This window comes from Oncorhynchus mykiss, chromosome 13, assembly GCF_057628025.1.
Source record: "Oncorhynchus mykiss isolate SJ-2025 chromosome 13, ASM5762802v1, whole genome shotgun sequence".
Classification (NCBI taxonomy): domain Eukaryota; kingdom Metazoa; phylum Chordata; class Actinopteri; order Salmoniformes; family Salmonidae; genus Oncorhynchus; species Oncorhynchus mykiss.
Genome location: NC_143034.1, coordinates 75511371 through 75528870, shown reverse-complemented (window position 1 = coordinate 75528870; position 17500 = coordinate 75511371). Strand labels below are relative to the sequence as shown.

Genomic DNA, 17500 nt, shown 5'->3' with positions numbered 1-17500 from the left:
ACATACAGACAGCACCTGTCAATCAGAGGAACACAGCACTGAGGATAACATACAGACAGCACCTTTATACCTCTGTATACAAGGCTCAACACAGCACTGATGCTGACATAGACAGCACCTTTATACCTCTGTATACAAGGCTCAACACAGCACTGAGGCTGACATACAGACAGCACCTTTATACCTCTGTATACAAGGCTCAACACAGCACTGAGGCTGACATACAGACAGCACCTTTATACCTCTGTATACAAGGCTCAACACAGCACTGAGGCTAACATACAGACAGCACCTTTATACCTCTGTATACAAGGCTCAACACAGCACTGATGCTGACATACAGACAGCACCTGTCAAACAGAGGAACACAGCACTGATGCTGACATACAGACAGCACCTGTCAAACAGAGGAACACAGCACTGAGGATAACATACAGACAGCACCTGTCAATCAGAGGAACACAGCACTGAGGATAACATACAGACAGCACCTTTATACCTCTGTATACAAGGCTCAACACAGCACTGATGCTGACATACAGACAGCACCTGTCAATCAGAGGAACACAACACTGAGGATAACATACAGACAGCACCTGTCAATCAGAGGAACACAGCACTGAGGATAACATACAGACAGCACCTGTCAATCAGAGGAACACAGCACTGAGGATAACATACAGACAGCACCTTTATACCTCTGTATACAAGGCTCAACACAGCACTGAGGCTGACATACAGACAGCACCTTTATACCTCTGTATACAAGGCTCAACACAGCACTGAGGCTAACATACAGACAGCACCTGTCAAACAGAGGAACACAGCACTGAGGATAACATACAGACAGCACCTGTCAATCAGAGGAACACAGCACTGAGGATAACATACAGACAGCACCTTTATACCTCTGTATACAAGGCTCAACACAGCACTGAGGCTGACATACAGACAGCACCTTTATACCTCTGTATACAAGGCTCAACACAGCACTGAGGCTGACATACAGACAGCACCTTTATACCTCTGTATACAAGGCTCAACACAGCACTGAGGCTGACATACAGACAGCACCTTTATACCTCTGTATACAAGGCTCAACACAGCACTGAGGCTGACATACAGACAGCACCTTTATACCTCTGTATACAAGGCTCAACACAGCACTGAGGCTGACATACAGACAGCACCTTTATACCTCTGTATACAAGGCTCAACACAGCACTGAGGCTGACATACAGACAGCACCTTTATACCTCTGTATACAAGGCTCAACACAGCACTGAGGCTGACATACAGACAGCACCTTTATACCTCTGTATACAAGGCTCAACACAGCACTGAGGCTGACATACAGACAGCACCTTTATACCTCTGTATACAAGGCTCAACACAGCACTGAGGCTGACATACAGACAGCACCTTTATACCTCTGTATACAAGGCTCAACACAGCACTGAGGCTGACATACAGACAGCACCTGTCAAACAGAGGAACACAGCACTGAGGCTGACATACAGACAGCACCTTTATACCTCTGTATACAAGGCTCAACACAGCACTGAGGCTGACATACAGACAGCACCTCTATTCCCCAGGGTTGTATTGTAAAGGCCCTGAAAACAAGGCTCAACACAACACACAGCGTAACATACAGGGCCCAGTATACAAGGCTCAACACAACACACAGCGTAACATACAGGGCCCAGTATACAAGGCTCAACACAACACACAGCGTAACATACAGGGCCCAGTATACAAGGCTCAACACAACACACAGCGTAACATACAGGGCCCAGTATACAAGGCTCAACACAACACACAGCGTAACATACAGGGCCCAGTATACAAGGCTCAACACAACACACAGCGTAACATACAGGGCCCAGTATACAAGGCTCAACACAACACACAGCGTAACATACAGGGCCCAGTATACAAGGCTCAACACAACACACAGCGTAACATACAGGGCCCAGTATACAAGGCTCAACACAACACACAGCGTAACATACAGGGCCCAGTATACAAGGCTCAACACAACACAGAGGGAACAAGAGAGTTTATAGTAGGGTACACATCACAGGAGGTTTCCTGCATTACACATGGCAGGAGGTTTCCTGGTTTACACATCACAGGAGGTTTCCTGTATTACACATCGCAGGAGGTTTCCTGCATTACACATCGCAGGAGGTTTCCTGGTTTACACATCACAGGAGGTTTCCTGCATTACACATCACAGGAGGTTTCCTGCATTACACATCACAGGAGGTTTCCTGCATTACACATCACAGGAGGTTTCCTGGTTTACACATCACAGGAGGTTTCCTGCATTACACATCGCAGGAGGTTTCCTGCATTACACATCACAGGAGGTTTCCTGCATTACACATCACAGGAGGTTTCCTGCATTACACATCGCAGGAGGTTTCCTGCATTACACATCACAGGAGGTTTCCTGCATTACACATCGCAGGAGGTTTCCTGCATTACACATCACAGGAGGTTTCCTGCATTACACATCACAGGAGGTTTCCTGCATTACACATGGCAGGAGGTTTCCTGGTTTACACATCACAGGAGGTTTCCTGCATTACACATCACAGGAGGTTTCCTGCATTACACATCGCAGGAGGTTTCCTGCATTACACATCACAGGAGGTTTCCTGCATTACACATCACAGGAGGTTTCCTGCATTACACATCACAGGAGGTTTCCTGGTTTACACATCACAGGAGGTTTCCTGCATTACACATCGCAGGAGGTTTCCTGCATTACACATCACAGGAGGTTTCCTGCATTACACATCACAGGAGGTTTCCTGCATTACACATCACAGGAGGTTTCCTGGTTTACACATCACAGGAGGTTTCCTGCATTACACATCACAGGAGGTTTCCTGGTTTACACATCACAGGAGGTTTCCTGGTTTACACATCACAGGAGGTTTCCTGGTTTACACATCACAGGAGGTTTCCTGTATTACACATCACAGGAGGTTTCCTGTATTACACATCACAGGAGGTTTCCTGCATTACACATGGCAGGAGGTTTCCTGGTTTACACATCGCAGGAGGTTTCCTGCATTACACATCGCAGGAGATTTCCTGCATTACACATCACAGGAGGTTTCCTGCATTACACATCGCAGTAGGTTTCCTGGTTTACTAACCTGCCTGTGTTCTAAACAGACATTCCCGTCAACCGCTAAATGGTTTCAGGTCACAGCTATTGACTATAAATCTTCTGCTAAATTGACCAAGATCCTCCAAGGAACACTGCAGGGATTTTCACTTGGAGAGAGCAGGCTGTCTGACCTCTCAATTCCATGTCTCTAAAAATATTGGAGGTGTCATCAGTCATGCATCATTGCATCGACAGTAGTACTCACTAATGCAGGCACTCACTCACGCATGCAGGCACTCACTCACTAATGCAGACACTCACTCACGCATGCAGGCACTCACTCACTCATGCAGGCACTCACTCACTCATGCAGGCACTCACTCACGCATGCAGGCACTCACTCACGCATGCAGGCACTCACTCACGCATGCAGACACTCACTCACTCATGCAGGCACTCACTCACTAATGCAGACACTCACTCACGCATGCAGGCACTCACTCACGCATGCAGACACTCACTCACGCATGCAGACACTCACTCACGCATGCAGGCACTCACTCACTCATGCAGGCACTCACTCACGCATGCAGGCACTCACTCACTCATGCAGGCACTCACTCACTCATGCAGGCACTCACTCACGCATGCAGGCACTCACTCACTCATGCAGGCACTCACTCACTCATTGCAGGCACTCACTCACTCATGCAGGCACTTACTCCTCATTTTCATACAGGTATTTCACCATCACCCAGGGCACCAGGAAGATCAGAGGGGCACCTGCAGAGAGAATCACATTAAACACACCAAGAACTCATAGACTACCTAACCCTGAGACGGACTATCTCTATAATATCTCTAGTACCTAACCCTGAGGGTGACTATATCTATAATATCTCTATTACCTAACCCTGAGGGTGACTATATCTATAATATCTCTACTACATAACCCTGAGGGTGACTATGTCTATAATATCTCTACTACCTAACCCTGAGGGTGACTATGTCTATAATATCTCTACAACATAACCCTGAGACTGACTATCTCTATAATATCTCTACTACCTAACCCTGAGGGTGACTATATCTATAAAATCTCTATTACCTAACCCTGAGACTGACTATCTCTATAATATCTCTACTACCTAACCCTGAGACTGACTATATCTATAATATCTCTACTAACTAAACCTGAGGGTGACTATATCTCTAATATCTCTACTACCTAACCCTGAGACTGACTATATCGCTACTACCTAACCCTGAGGGTGACTATATCTATAATATCTTGACTACCCAACCCTGAGGGTGACTATATCTCTACTACCTAACCCTGAGACTGACTATATCTATAATATCTCTAGTACCTAACCCTGAGGGTGACTATATCTATAATATTTCTACTACATAACCCTGAGGGTGACTATATCTATAATATTTCTACTACATAACCCTGAGGGTGACTATATCTATAATATCTCTACTACATAACCCTGAGGGTGACTATATCTATAATATTTCTACTACATAACCCTGAGGGTGACTATATCTATAATATCTCTACTACCTAACCCTGAGGGTGACTATCTCTATAATATCTCTACTACCTAACCCTGAGACTACATAACCCTGAGGGTGACTATATCTATAAAATCTCTGCTACCTAACCTTGAGGGTGACTATCTCTACAATATCTCTACTACCTAACCCTGAGGGTGACTATATCTCTACTACCTAACCCTGAGAGTGACTATATCTATAATATCTCTGCTACCTAACCCTGAGGGTGACTATCTCTATAATATATCTACTACCTAACCCTGAGGGTGACTATATCTATAATATCTCTACTATCTAACCCAGAGGGTGACTATGCCCAAATATCTCTACTACCTAACCCTGAGTGTGACTATATCTATAATATCTCTACTACCTAACCCTGAGGGTGACTATATCTATAATATCTCTACTACCTAACCCTGAGGGTGACTATATCTCTACTACCTAACCCTGAGAGTGACTATATCTATAATATCTCTACTACCTAACCCTGAGACTGACTATATCTGTAATATCTCTATTACCTAACCCTGAGGATGACTATATCTATAATATCTCTACTACCTAACCCTGAGGGTGACTATGTCTATAATATCTCTACTACCTAACCCTGAGGGTGACTATATCTATAGTATCTCTAGTACCTAACCCTGAGGGTGACTATATCTATAACATCTCTATTACCTAACCCTGAGGGTGACTATATCTCTAGTACCTAACCCTGAGGGTGACTATATCTCTAGTACCTAACCCCGAGGGTGACTAAATCTATAATATCTCTACTACCTAACCCCGAGGGTGACTTTATCTCTAATATCGCTACTACCTAACCCTGAGACTGACTATATCTATAATATCTCTACTACCTAACCCTGAGGGTGACTATGTCTATAATATCTCTACTACCTAACCCCGAGGGTGACTATATCTATAATATCTCTACTACATAACCCTGAGACTGACTATATCTATAATATCTCTACTACCTAACCCTGAGACTGATTATATCTCTACTACCTAACCCTGAGGGTGACTATATCTATAATAGATCTACTACCTAACCCTGAGGATGACTATATCTATAATATCTCTACTACCTAACCCTGAGGGTGACTATATCTATAATAGATCTACCACCTAACCCTGAGGGTGACTATATCTATAATATCTCTACTACCTAACCCTGAGGGTGACTATATCTCTAATATCTCTACTACCTAACCCTGAGACTGACTATATCTATAATAGATCTACTACCTAACCCTGAGGGTGACTATCTCTATAAAATCTCTACTACCTAACCCTGACTGACTATATCTATAATATCTCTACTACCTAACCCTGAGGGTGACTATATCTCTAATATCTCTACTACCTAACCCTGAGACTGACTATATCTATAATATCTCTACTACCTAACCCTGAGGGTGACTATATCTATAATATCTCTACTACCTTACCCTGAGGGTGACTATATCTATAATAGATCTACTCAGGTGTCTGGCTACCAAACAGATTACCAAATGCTCTGACTTCTGGTATATAATGTGCTGTGCTGCGACAAATACACAACCTCCACCCCCTCCCTCTCCTCTCCTCACCCCCCCCCCCCCCTCCTCCCCCTCCTCTCCTCCCCCTCCTCACCCCAGCCGATACACAGGTAGATGTTGAAGTAGTTTCTCTCAGTGAACACGGTGATGACCAGCAGGTTGTGGAGGTAGATGCCTTCCACCAGCAGCCAATAGCTGTTAGCCATGATACTGTACTGCATCATCACCACGGCGATACGACACCCCACCGCCGTCTGCAGGACACAACACACAAAAAAAATACACGTTTCAAGACTTAACAAAGCCCTTCTAATTCTCCTGTATGTCTAAACAATGGTTCAGATATCAAGCCCTTAGAATCCTCCTGTATGGCTAAACAATGCTTCAGAGATCAAGCCCTTCTAATTCTCCTGTATGGCTAAACAATGGTTCAGAGATCAAGCCCTTAGAATCCTCCTGTATGGCTAAACAATGCTTCAGAGATCAAGCCCTTATAATCCTCCTGTATGGCTAAACAATGCTTCAGAGATCAAGCCCTTAGAATCCTCCTGTATGACTAAACAATGGTTCAGAGATCAAGCCCTTAGAATCCTCCTGTATGGCTAAACAATGCTTCAGAGATCAAGCCCTTAGAATCCTCCTGTATGGCTAAACAATGGTTCAGAGATCAAGCCCTTAGAATCCTCCTGTATGGCTAAACAATGGTTCAGAGATCAAGCCCTTAGAATCCTCCTGTATGGCTAAACAATGGTTCAGAGATCAAGCCCTTAGAATCCTCCTGTATGGCTAAACAATGGTTCAGAGATCAAGCCCTTATAATCCTCCTGTATGGCTAAACAATGGTTCAGAGATCAAGCCCTTAGAATCCTCCTGTATGGCTAAACAATGGTTCAGAGATCAAGCCCTTATAATCCTCCTGTATGGCTAAACAATGGTTCAGAGATCAAGCCCTTAGAATCCTCCTGTATGGCTAAACAATGCTTCAGAGATCAAACCCTTAGAATCCTCCTGTATGACTAAACAATGGTTCAGAGATCAAGCCCTTAGAATCCTCCTGTATGGCTCAAGGTACTAAACGATATCATAACCGCCATCGATAAAAGACAGTACTGTGCAGCCGTCTTCATAGACCTTGCCAAGGCTTTCGACTCTGTCAATCAGCGTATTCTTATCGGCAGACTCAGTAGCCTCAGTTTTTCGGATGACTGCCTTGCCTGGTTCACCAATTACTTTGCAGACAGAGTTCAGTGTGTCAAATCGGAGGGCATGCTGTCCGGTCCTCTGGCAGTCTCTATGGGGGTGCCACAGGGTTCAATTCTCGGGCCGACTCTTTTCTCTGTATATATCAATGATGTTTCTCATGCTGCGGGCGATTCCCTGATCCACCTCTACGCAGACGACACCATTCTATATACTTCCGGCCCGTCCTTGGACACTGTGCTATCTAACCTCCAAACGAGCTTCAATGCAATACAGCACTCCTTCCGTGGCCTCCAACTGCTCTTAAACGCTAGTAAAACCAAATGCATGCTTTTCAACCGTTCGCTGCCTGCACCCGCACGCCTGACCAGCATCACCACCCTGGATGGTTCCGACCTTGAATATGTGGACATCTATAAGTACCTAGGTGTCTGGCTAGACTCTAAGCTCTCCTTCCAGACCCATATCAAACATCTCCAATCGAAAATCAAATCAAGAGTCGGCTTTCTATTCCGCAACAAAGCCTCCTTCACTCACGCCGCCAAACTTACCCTAGTAAAACTGACTATCCTACCGATCCTCGACTTCGGCGATGTCATCTACAAAATTGCTTCCAACACTCTACTCAGCAAACTGGATGCAGTTTATCACAGTGCCATCCGTTTTGTCACTAAAGCACCTTATACCACCCACCACTGCGACTTGTATGCTCTAGTCGGCTGGCCCTCGCTACATATTCGTCGCCAGACCCACTGGCTTCAGGTCATCTACAAGTCCATGCTAGGTAAAGCTCCGCCTTATCTCAGTTCACTGGTTACGATGGCAACACCCATCCGTAGCACGCGCTCCAGCAGGTGTATCTCACTGATCATCCCTAAAGCCAACACCTCATTTGGCCGCCTTTCGTTCCAGTTCTCTGCTGCCTGTGACTGGAACGAATTGCAAAAATCGCTGAAGTTGGAGACTTTTATCTCCCTCACCAACTTCAAACATCTGCTATCTGAGCAGCTAACCGATCGCTGCAGCTGTACATAGTCTATTGGTAAATAGCCCACCCATTTTCACCTACCTCATCCCCATACTGTTTTTATTTATTTATTTTTCTGCTCTTTTGCACACCAATATCTCTACCTGTACATAACCATCTGATCATTTATCACTCCAGTGTTAATCTGCATAATTGTAATTATTTGCCTACCTTCTCATGCCTTTTGCACACAATGTATATATAGACTCCCCTTTTTTCTACTGTGTTATTGACTTGTTAATTGTTTACTCCATGTGTAACTCTGTGTTGTCTGTTCACACTGCTATGCTTTATCTTGGCCAGGTCGCAGTTGCAAATGAGAACTTGTTCTCAACTAGCCTACCTGGTTAAATAAAGGTGAAATAAAATTTAAAAAAATAAATAAACAATGCTTCAGAGATCAAACCCTTAGAATCCTGGTCAACTCAACACACCCACCTCGTTGTTGACCTGCTACTTTATCTCACCCTGGTCAACTCAACACACCCACCTTGTTGTTGACTGGACTCTTTACCTCACCCTGGTCAACGCAACCCAACACTCCCACCTTGTTGTTGACTGGACTCTTTACCTCACCCTGGTCAACTCAACACTCCCACCTTGTTGTTGACTGGACTCTTTACCTCACCCTGGTCAACTCAACACTCCCACCTTGTTGTTGACTGGACTCTTTACCTCACCCTGGTCAACTCAACACTCCCACCTTGTTGTTGACTGGACTCTTTACCTCACCCTGGTCAACTTAACTCAACACCCCCACCTTGTTGTTGACTGGACTCTTTACCTCACCCTGGTCAACTCAACTCAACACCCCCACCTTGTTGTTGACTGGACTCTTTACCTCATCCAGGTCAACTCAACACACCCACCTCGTTGTTGACTGGACTCTTTACCTCACCCTGGTCAACTTAACTCAACACCCCCACCTCGTTGTTGACTGGACTCTTTATCTCACCCTGGTCAACCCAACTCAACACACCCACCTCGTTGTTGACTGGACTCTTTATCTCACCCTGGTCAACTTAACTCAACACTCCCACCTTGTTGTTGACTGGACTCTTTACCTCACCCTGGTCAACTCAACTCAACACACCCTCCTTGTTGTTGAACGGCACTACTTTTGACCACGACCCTTTCAGACAAACAACAACAACAACAACAACACACCTCGTTGTTGACGAGCCACTCCACCTCATAGTCTGTAACTTCCTGGTCCTGTCCGATGTTGACGCTGGGAGCCTCCAACATGGCGTCCTTTATCAGGATGGACAGAGCACGCAGGATGAAGGATGCAAACAGGTTCATGTGGATGTTGTTCCTCATACAGTGGAGCTTCCTGTAAGGGGAGGGGGGGGGGGGGACAGTGTGCTTCCTGTTAGGGGGAATGTCAACTACAGCAGAGGTAATATAACAAAGATGAAATGTTAAAGGAATGGAATTAGAATATGTATGTATGGTTACTAGGTGGCCAAACAGTAAGGTCAGTGGAGCTACCTTGCTTCACTGACCTGTCCATTCAAATCAAACATGTTTAATTGATGAGAAACATACACCTTTCTACCTCCATGAAGAGTGGTGGGTGGCTGAGAGGACATGGTGGGTGGCTGAGAGGACATGGTGGGTGGCTGAGAGGACATGGTGGGTGGCTGAGAGGTCATGGTGGGTGGCTGAGAGGACATGGTGGGTGGCTGAGTGGCTGAGAGGACATGGTGGGTGGCTGAGAGGTCATGGTGGGTGGCTGAGAGGTCATGGTGGGTGGCTGAGGGGACATGGTGGGTGGCTGAGAGGTCATGGTGGGTGGCTGAGAGGACATGGTGGGTGGCTGAGAGGACATGGTGGGTGGCTGAGAGGACATGGTGGGTGGCTGAGAGGTCATGGTGGGTGGCTGAGTGGCTGAGAGGACATGGTGGGTGGCTGAGAGGACATGGTGGGTGGCTGAGAGGACACGGTGGGTGGCTGAGAAGACATGGTGGGTGGCTGAGAGGACATGGTGGGTGGCTGAGAGGACACGGTGGGTGGCTGAGAGGACATGGTGGGTGGCTCAGTGGCTGAGAGGACATGGTGGGTGGCTCAGTGGCTGAGAGGACATGGTGGGTGGCTGAGAGGTCATGGTGGGTGGCTGAGAGGACATAGTGGGTGGCTGAGAGGACATGGTGGGTGGCTGAGAGGACATGGTGGGTGGCTGAGAGGACATGGTGGGTGGCTCAGTGGCTGAGAGGACATGGTGGGTGGCTGAGAGGTCATGGTGGGTGGCTGAGAGGACATGGTGGGTGGCTGAGAGGACATGGTGGGTGGCTGAGAGGACAAGGTGGGTGGCTGAGAGGACAAGGTGGGTGGCTGAGAGGACACGGTGGGTGGCTGAGAGGACATGGTGGGTGGCTGAGAGGACATGGTGGGTGGCTGAGAGGACATGGTGGGTGGCTGAGAGGACATGGTGGGTGGCTGAGTGGCTGAGAGGTCATGGTGTCTGTCTGTCTTTCCTCTTTACGGTCATGAGGTGAGGGTTACCTGATCATGGTACCAAGCATTAACACAAATCCTACAGGCTGTCTTAGTGTTTGTGTGTGTATCTCTCTCTCTCAGTGTGTGTGTCTCTATGGGTGTGTGTGTGTGTGTGTGTCTCAGTGTGTGTGTCTCTCTGGGTGTGTGTGTGTGTGTGTGTGTGTTACCTGAAAGTGATCAGGATTCCGAGCGCTAACACCAGAGCCCCCAGAGACAGAGAGTAGCCCACGGTGTACATGGTCCGGAACTTCTTGAGGATCTGACCATAGTGAGGCTACACACACACACACACACACACACACACACACACACACACACACACACACAGAAACAATAAGGAAAGTTGGGAAAGTATTCAGGACTCTTGACTTTTTCCACATTTTGTTACATTACAGCTTTATTTTAAAATGTATTAAATTAAATGTTTTCCTCATCAATCTATACACAATACCCCATAATGACATCACAATACCCCATAATGACATCACAATACCCCATAATGACATCACAATACCCCATAATGACATCACAATACCCCATAATGACATCACAATACCCCATAATGACATCACGATACCCCATAATGACATCACAATACCCCATAATGACATCACAATACCAATGACAAAGCAAAAACAGGTTTTTAGAATTTCTTGCAATTTAAAGACATACAACAGAAATATGACAACAAATTGATGTGCATCCTGTTTCCATTGATTGGTGTCCACCTGTGGTAAATTCAATTGATTGGACATGGTTTGGAAAGGCACACACCTGTCTATATAAGGTCCCACAGTTGACAGTGCATGTCGGAGCAAAAACCAAGCCATGAGGTCAAAGGAGTTGTCCGTGGAGCTCCGAGACAGGATTGTGTCGAATCAATTTCAAATTTTATTTGTCACATACACATGGTTAGCAGATGTTAATGCGAGTGTAGCGAAATGCTTGTGCTTCTAGTTCCGACAATGCAGTAATTATCAACAAGTAATCTAGCTAACAATTCCAAAACTACTACCTTATAGACACAAGTGTAAGGGGATAAAGAATATGTACATAAAGATATATGAATGAGTGATGGTACAGAGCGGCACAGGCAAGATACAGTAGATGGTAGTGCAGTATATACATATGAGATGAGTATGTAAACAAAGTGGCATAGTTAAAGTGGCTAGTGATACATGTATTACATAAAGATGCAGTAGATGATATAGAGTACAGTATATACATATACATATGAGATGAATAATGTAGGTTATGTAAACATTATATTAGGTAGCATTGTTTAAAGTGGCTAGTGATATATTTCACATCATTTCCCATCAATTCCCATTATTAAAGTGGCTGGAGTTGAGTCAGTGTGTTGGCAGCAGCCACTCAATGTTAGTGGTGGCTGTTTAACAGTCTGATGGCCTTGAGATAGAAGCTGTTTTTCAGTCTCTCGGTCCCAGCTTTGATGCACCTGTACTGACCTCGCCTTCTGGATGATATCGGGGTGAACAGGCAGTGGCTCGGGTGGTTGTTGTCCTTGATGATCTTTATGGCCTTCCTGTGACATCGGGTGGTGTAGGTGTCCTGGAGGGCAGGTAGTTTGCCCCCGGTGATGCGTTGTGCAGACCTCACTACCCTCTGGAGAGCCTTACGGTTGTGGGCGGAGCAGTTGCCGTACCAGGCGGTGATACAGCCCGACAGGATGCTCTCGATAGTGCATCTGTAGAAGTTTGTGAGCACAGATCTGGGGAAGGGTACCAAGAAAATGTCGGCAGCATTGAAGGTCCCCAAAAACAAGTGGCCTCCATCATTCTTAAATGGAAGAAGTTTGGAACCACCAAGACTCTTCCTAGAGCTGGCTGCCCAGCCTTGGACAGGGAGGTGACCAAGAACCCAATGGTACTCTGATAGAGCTTCAGAGTTCCTCTGTGGAGATGGGAGAAACTTCCAGAAGGACAACCATCACTGCAGCACTCCACCAATCAGGCCTTTATGGTAAAGTGGCCAGACGGAAGCCCACCTGGAGTTTGTCAAAAGGCACCTAAAGGACTCTCAGACCATGAGAAACAAGATTGTTTTTCAGCGGCAAAAAGTCGGACACTAGTCAGGATCAAAGGAAAGATGAACGGAACAAAGTACAGAGAGATTCTTGATGAAAACCTGCTCCAGAGAGCTCAGGCCCTCAGACTGGTCGAAGGTTCACCTTCCAACAGGACAACAACCCTAAGAACACAGCCAAGACAACGCAGGAGTGGCTTGTCCTCATGTCCTTGAGTGGCCCAGCCAGAGCCCTGATTTGAACCTGATTGAACATCTCTGGAGAAACCTGAAAATAGCTGTGTAGCGACGCTCCCCATCCAACCTGACAGAGCTTGAGAGGATCTGCAGAGAAGAATTGGAGAAACTCCCCAGATACAGGTGTGCCAAGCTTGTAGCGTCATACCTTGTAACATCGTCTTTTCAGTTCGCTGCAGCTAGCGACTGGAACGAGCTGCAACAAACACTCAACCTGGACAGTTTTTATCTCAATCTCTTCATCCAAAGACTCAATCATGGACACTCTTACTGACAGTTATGGGGTATCTTGATGTCATTATGGGGTATTGTGATGTCATTATGGGGTATTGTGATGTCATTATGGGGTATTGTGTGTGTAGATTGATGAGGGGAAAAAACAATTGAATCCATTTTAGAATAAGACTGTAACGTTGGAAAATGTGGAAAAATGTCTGAATACCTTCTGAATGGCCTGTCCATTTAGCCTACACACCTCAGTACACTCACACGGATGAAAAACACGAATCAATTCTATACACCCATTTAGCCTACACACCTCAGTACACTCACACGGATGAAAAACACGAATCAATTCTATACACCCATTTAGCCTACACACCTCAGTACACTCACACGGATGAAAAACACGAATCAATTCTATACACCCTTCCCATCATGTCTGTATGACGATATTTTATCCACAGCATTTCCCGAGCCTCACTCACAAGAGACACATCATTTTCACCTGAGCAGGATCATTAGCATCACACTCGCTCGTGTTCTTCTGGGGAACCCACTGGCCGTCCGCGTCACACTCCCTGTACACCGAACCATGCTGGACTGGAACAGACACACATTACAGGTAGACTGTCATTCACTGACCCAAGCAGACTTGTTACCCTTTCACACTACCTCTCACACTCCCTGTACACCGAACCATGCTGGACTGGAACAGACACACATTACAGGTAGACTGTCATTCACTGACCCAAGCAGACTACCTATCACACTCCCTGTACACCGAACCATGCTGGACTGGAACAGACACACATTACAGGTAGACTGTCATTCACTGACCCAAGCAGACTTGTTACCCTTTCACACTACCTCTCACACTCCCTGTACACCGAACCATGCTGGACTGGAACAGACACACATTACAGGTAGACTGTCATTCACTGACCCAAGCAGACTTGTTACCCTTTCACACTACCTCTCACACTCCCTGTACACCGAACCATGCTGGACTGGAACAGACACACGTTACAGGTAGACTGTCATTCACTGACCCAAGCAGACGTGTTACCCTTTCACACTACCTATCACACTAACCTGACAGAAGTTTCAGATATTTGACGTGAGTTTGGTATTTATTGAACGTGACATACAAGCACCAATCAACAAACCAATCAATTCATCAAATCAACCAACCAATCAGCATCAACCTTCACCTTTGTGGTGCCAGGGCAGGTACCAGGGACAGGACACACTGACGGTAGTGTTGGCGAGTCCATCGGGCCAGCAGGCATACATGTCAAAGGTCCTGTTACACACAACACCTACAGGAAACAGTTACAGAACATCTCTTTATCTGGGGGAAACAATTACTGTTGATCGGAACACATCCTGTCCAATCAGATCTGTGAAGAGGGAGGGAATATCTTCCTGGAACGAAGGATAGACATGTTTATTTTACATTTTTATTTTTATCTTTATTTAACCAGGCAAGTCAGTTAAGAACAAATTCTTATTTAGCAATGACGGCCTAGGAACAGTGGGTTAACTGGTCTAGGAACAGTGGGTTAACTGGTCTAGGAACAGTGGGTTAACTGGTCTAGGAACAGTGGGTTAACTGGTCTAGGAACAGTGGGTTAACTGGTCTAGGAACAGTGGGTTAACTGGTCTAGGAACAGTGGGTTAACTGGTCTAGGAACAGTGGGTTAACTGGTCTAGGAACAGTGGGTTAACTGGTCTAGGAACAGTGGGTTAACTGGTCTAGGAACAGTGGGTTAACTGGTCTAGGAACAGTGGGTTAACTGGTCTAGGAACAGGGGGTTAACTGGTCTAGGAACAGTGGGTTAACTGGTCTAGGAACAGTGGGTTAACTGGTCTAGGAACAGTGGGTTAACTGGTCTAGGAACAGTGGGTTAACTGGTCTAGGAACAGTGGGTTAACTGGTCTAGGAACAGTGGGTTAACTGGTCTAGGAACAGTGGGTTAACTGGTCTAGGAACAGTGGGTTAACTGGTCTAGGAACAGTGGGTTAACTGGTCTAGGAACAGTGGGTTAACTGGCCTAGGAACAGTGGGTTAACTGGTCTAGGAACAGTGGGTTAACTGGTCTAGGAACAGTGGGTTAACTGGTCTAGGAACAGTGGGTTAACTGGTCTAGGAACAGTGGGTTAACTGGTCTAGGAACAGTGGGTTAACTGGTCTAGGAACAGTGGGTTAACTGGTCTAGGAACAGTGGGTTAACTGGTCTAGGAACAGTGGGTTAACTGGTCTAGGAACAGGGGGTTAACTGGTCTAGGAACAGTGGGTTAACTGGTCTAGGAACAGTGGGTTAACTGGTCTAGGAACAGTGGGTTAACTGGTCTAGGAACAGTGGGTTAACTGGTCTAGGAACAGTGGGTTAACTGGTCTAGGAACAGTGGGTTAACTGGCCTAGGAACAGTGGGTTAACTGGTCTAGGAACAGTGGGTTAACTGGTCTAGGAACAGTGGGTTAACTGGTCTAGGAACAGTGGGTTAACTGGTCTAGGAACAGTGGGTTAACTGGTCTAGGAACAGTGGGTTAACTGGTCTAGGAACAGTGGGTTAACTGGTCTAGGAACAGTGGGTTAACTGGTCTAGGAACAGTGGGTTCCTAGGCCGCAGAACGACAGATTTATACCTTGTCAGCTCGGGGGTTTGAACTTGCAACCTTCCGGTTACTAGTCCAACGCTCTAACCACTAGTTTACCCTGTATCCACTGCCACAGCCGACCCTCACCGGGAGAGCAGAATGGAGGACCTTCATCTTCCCATAATGCACGGTGCTACACAGTGTTTATGGTGGTGAGTGTGCGTCCCGGCGTGTGCGCGTGTTTCTCACCAGTGAGCGGCGGTTCTCTGCTGTGATTGCGGCTACACTCCTCCGTGTACATCACCCATCTCTGCATCAACGCCTTTAATGGCTTAGCTGGGGACACCTGGGGGACAGACAGACAGTAAACTGATAGCCAGGGACACCTGGGGGTCAGACAGACAGTAAACAGATAACCAGGGACACCTGGGGGACAGACAGACAGATAGTAAACAGATAGCCAGGGACAGCTGGGGGACAGACAGTCAGTAAACAGATAGCCATGGACACCTGGGGGACAGACAGTCAGTAAACAGATAGCCATTGACACCTAGGGGACAGACAGACAGTAAACAGGTAGGCAGAGAGACAGTGAGACAGAGAGACAGACAGGCAGAGAGACAGATAGGCAGAGAGATGGAGAGACAGACAGGCAGAGAGACAGACAGGCAGAGAGATGGAGAGACAGACAGGCAGAGAGATGGAGAGACAGACAGGCAGAGAGACAGACAGGCAGAGAGATGGAGAGACATACAGGCAGAGAGACAGATAGGCAGAGAGATGGAGAGACAGACAGGCAGAGAGATGGAGAGACAGACAGGCAGAGAGATGGAGAGACAGACAGGCAGAGAGATGGAGAGACAGACAGGCAGAGAGACAGACAGGCAGAGAGACATACAGGCAGAGAGACATACAGGCAGAGAGACAGATGTGCAGAGAGAGAGACAGGCAGAGAGATGGAGAGACAGACAGGCAGAGAGATGGAGAGACATACAGGCAGAGAGACATACAGGCAGAGAGACATACAGGCAGAGAGACAGATAGGCAGAGAGACAGACAGGCAGAGAGATGGAGAGACAGACAGGCAGAGAGACAGACAGGCAGAGAGATGGAGAGACATACAGGCAGAGAGACAGATAGGCAGAGAGACAGACAGGCAGAGAGATGGAGAGACAGACAGGCAGAGAGACAGACAGGCAGAGAGATGGAGAGACATACAGGCAGAGAGACATACAGGCAGAGAGACAGATAGGCAGAAAGATGGAGAGACAGACAGGCAGAGAGATGGAGAGACAGACAGGCAGAGAGATGGAGAGACAGACAGGCAGAGAGATGGAGAGACAGACAGGCAGAGAGACAGACAGGCAGAGAGACATACAGGCAGAGAGACATACAGGCAGAGAGACAGATGTGCAGAGAGAGAG

The 17500-nt window shown here is 46.6% G+C and overlaps 1 protein-coding gene across 3 annotated transcripts in view; it reads right to left on the bottom strand.

Moving 5' to 3' along the window:
* The window catches only part of gcgra (glucagon receptor a), a 144966-nt gene that overhangs the window by 13143 nt on the left and 114323 nt on the right, over positions 1-17500 (bottom strand). For all 3 annotated transcript variants that reach the window (XM_090197661.1, XM_090197662.1, XM_090197663.1), the window contains exons 3-9: positions 16326-16422; positions 14686-14793; positions 13980-14074; positions 11137-11243; positions 9635-9803; positions 6335-6494; positions 3850-3910 (exon numbers count right to left, since the gene is read on the bottom strand). In XM_090197661.1, the coding sequence (XP_090053787.1) occupies positions 3850-3910; positions 6335-6494; positions 9635-9803; positions 11137-11243; positions 13980-14074; positions 14686-14793; positions 16326-16422 (797 nt within the window). The remainder of the gene's footprint in view (positions 1-3849; positions 3911-6334; positions 6495-9634; positions 9804-11136; positions 11244-13979; positions 14075-14685; positions 14794-16325; positions 16423-17500) is intronic.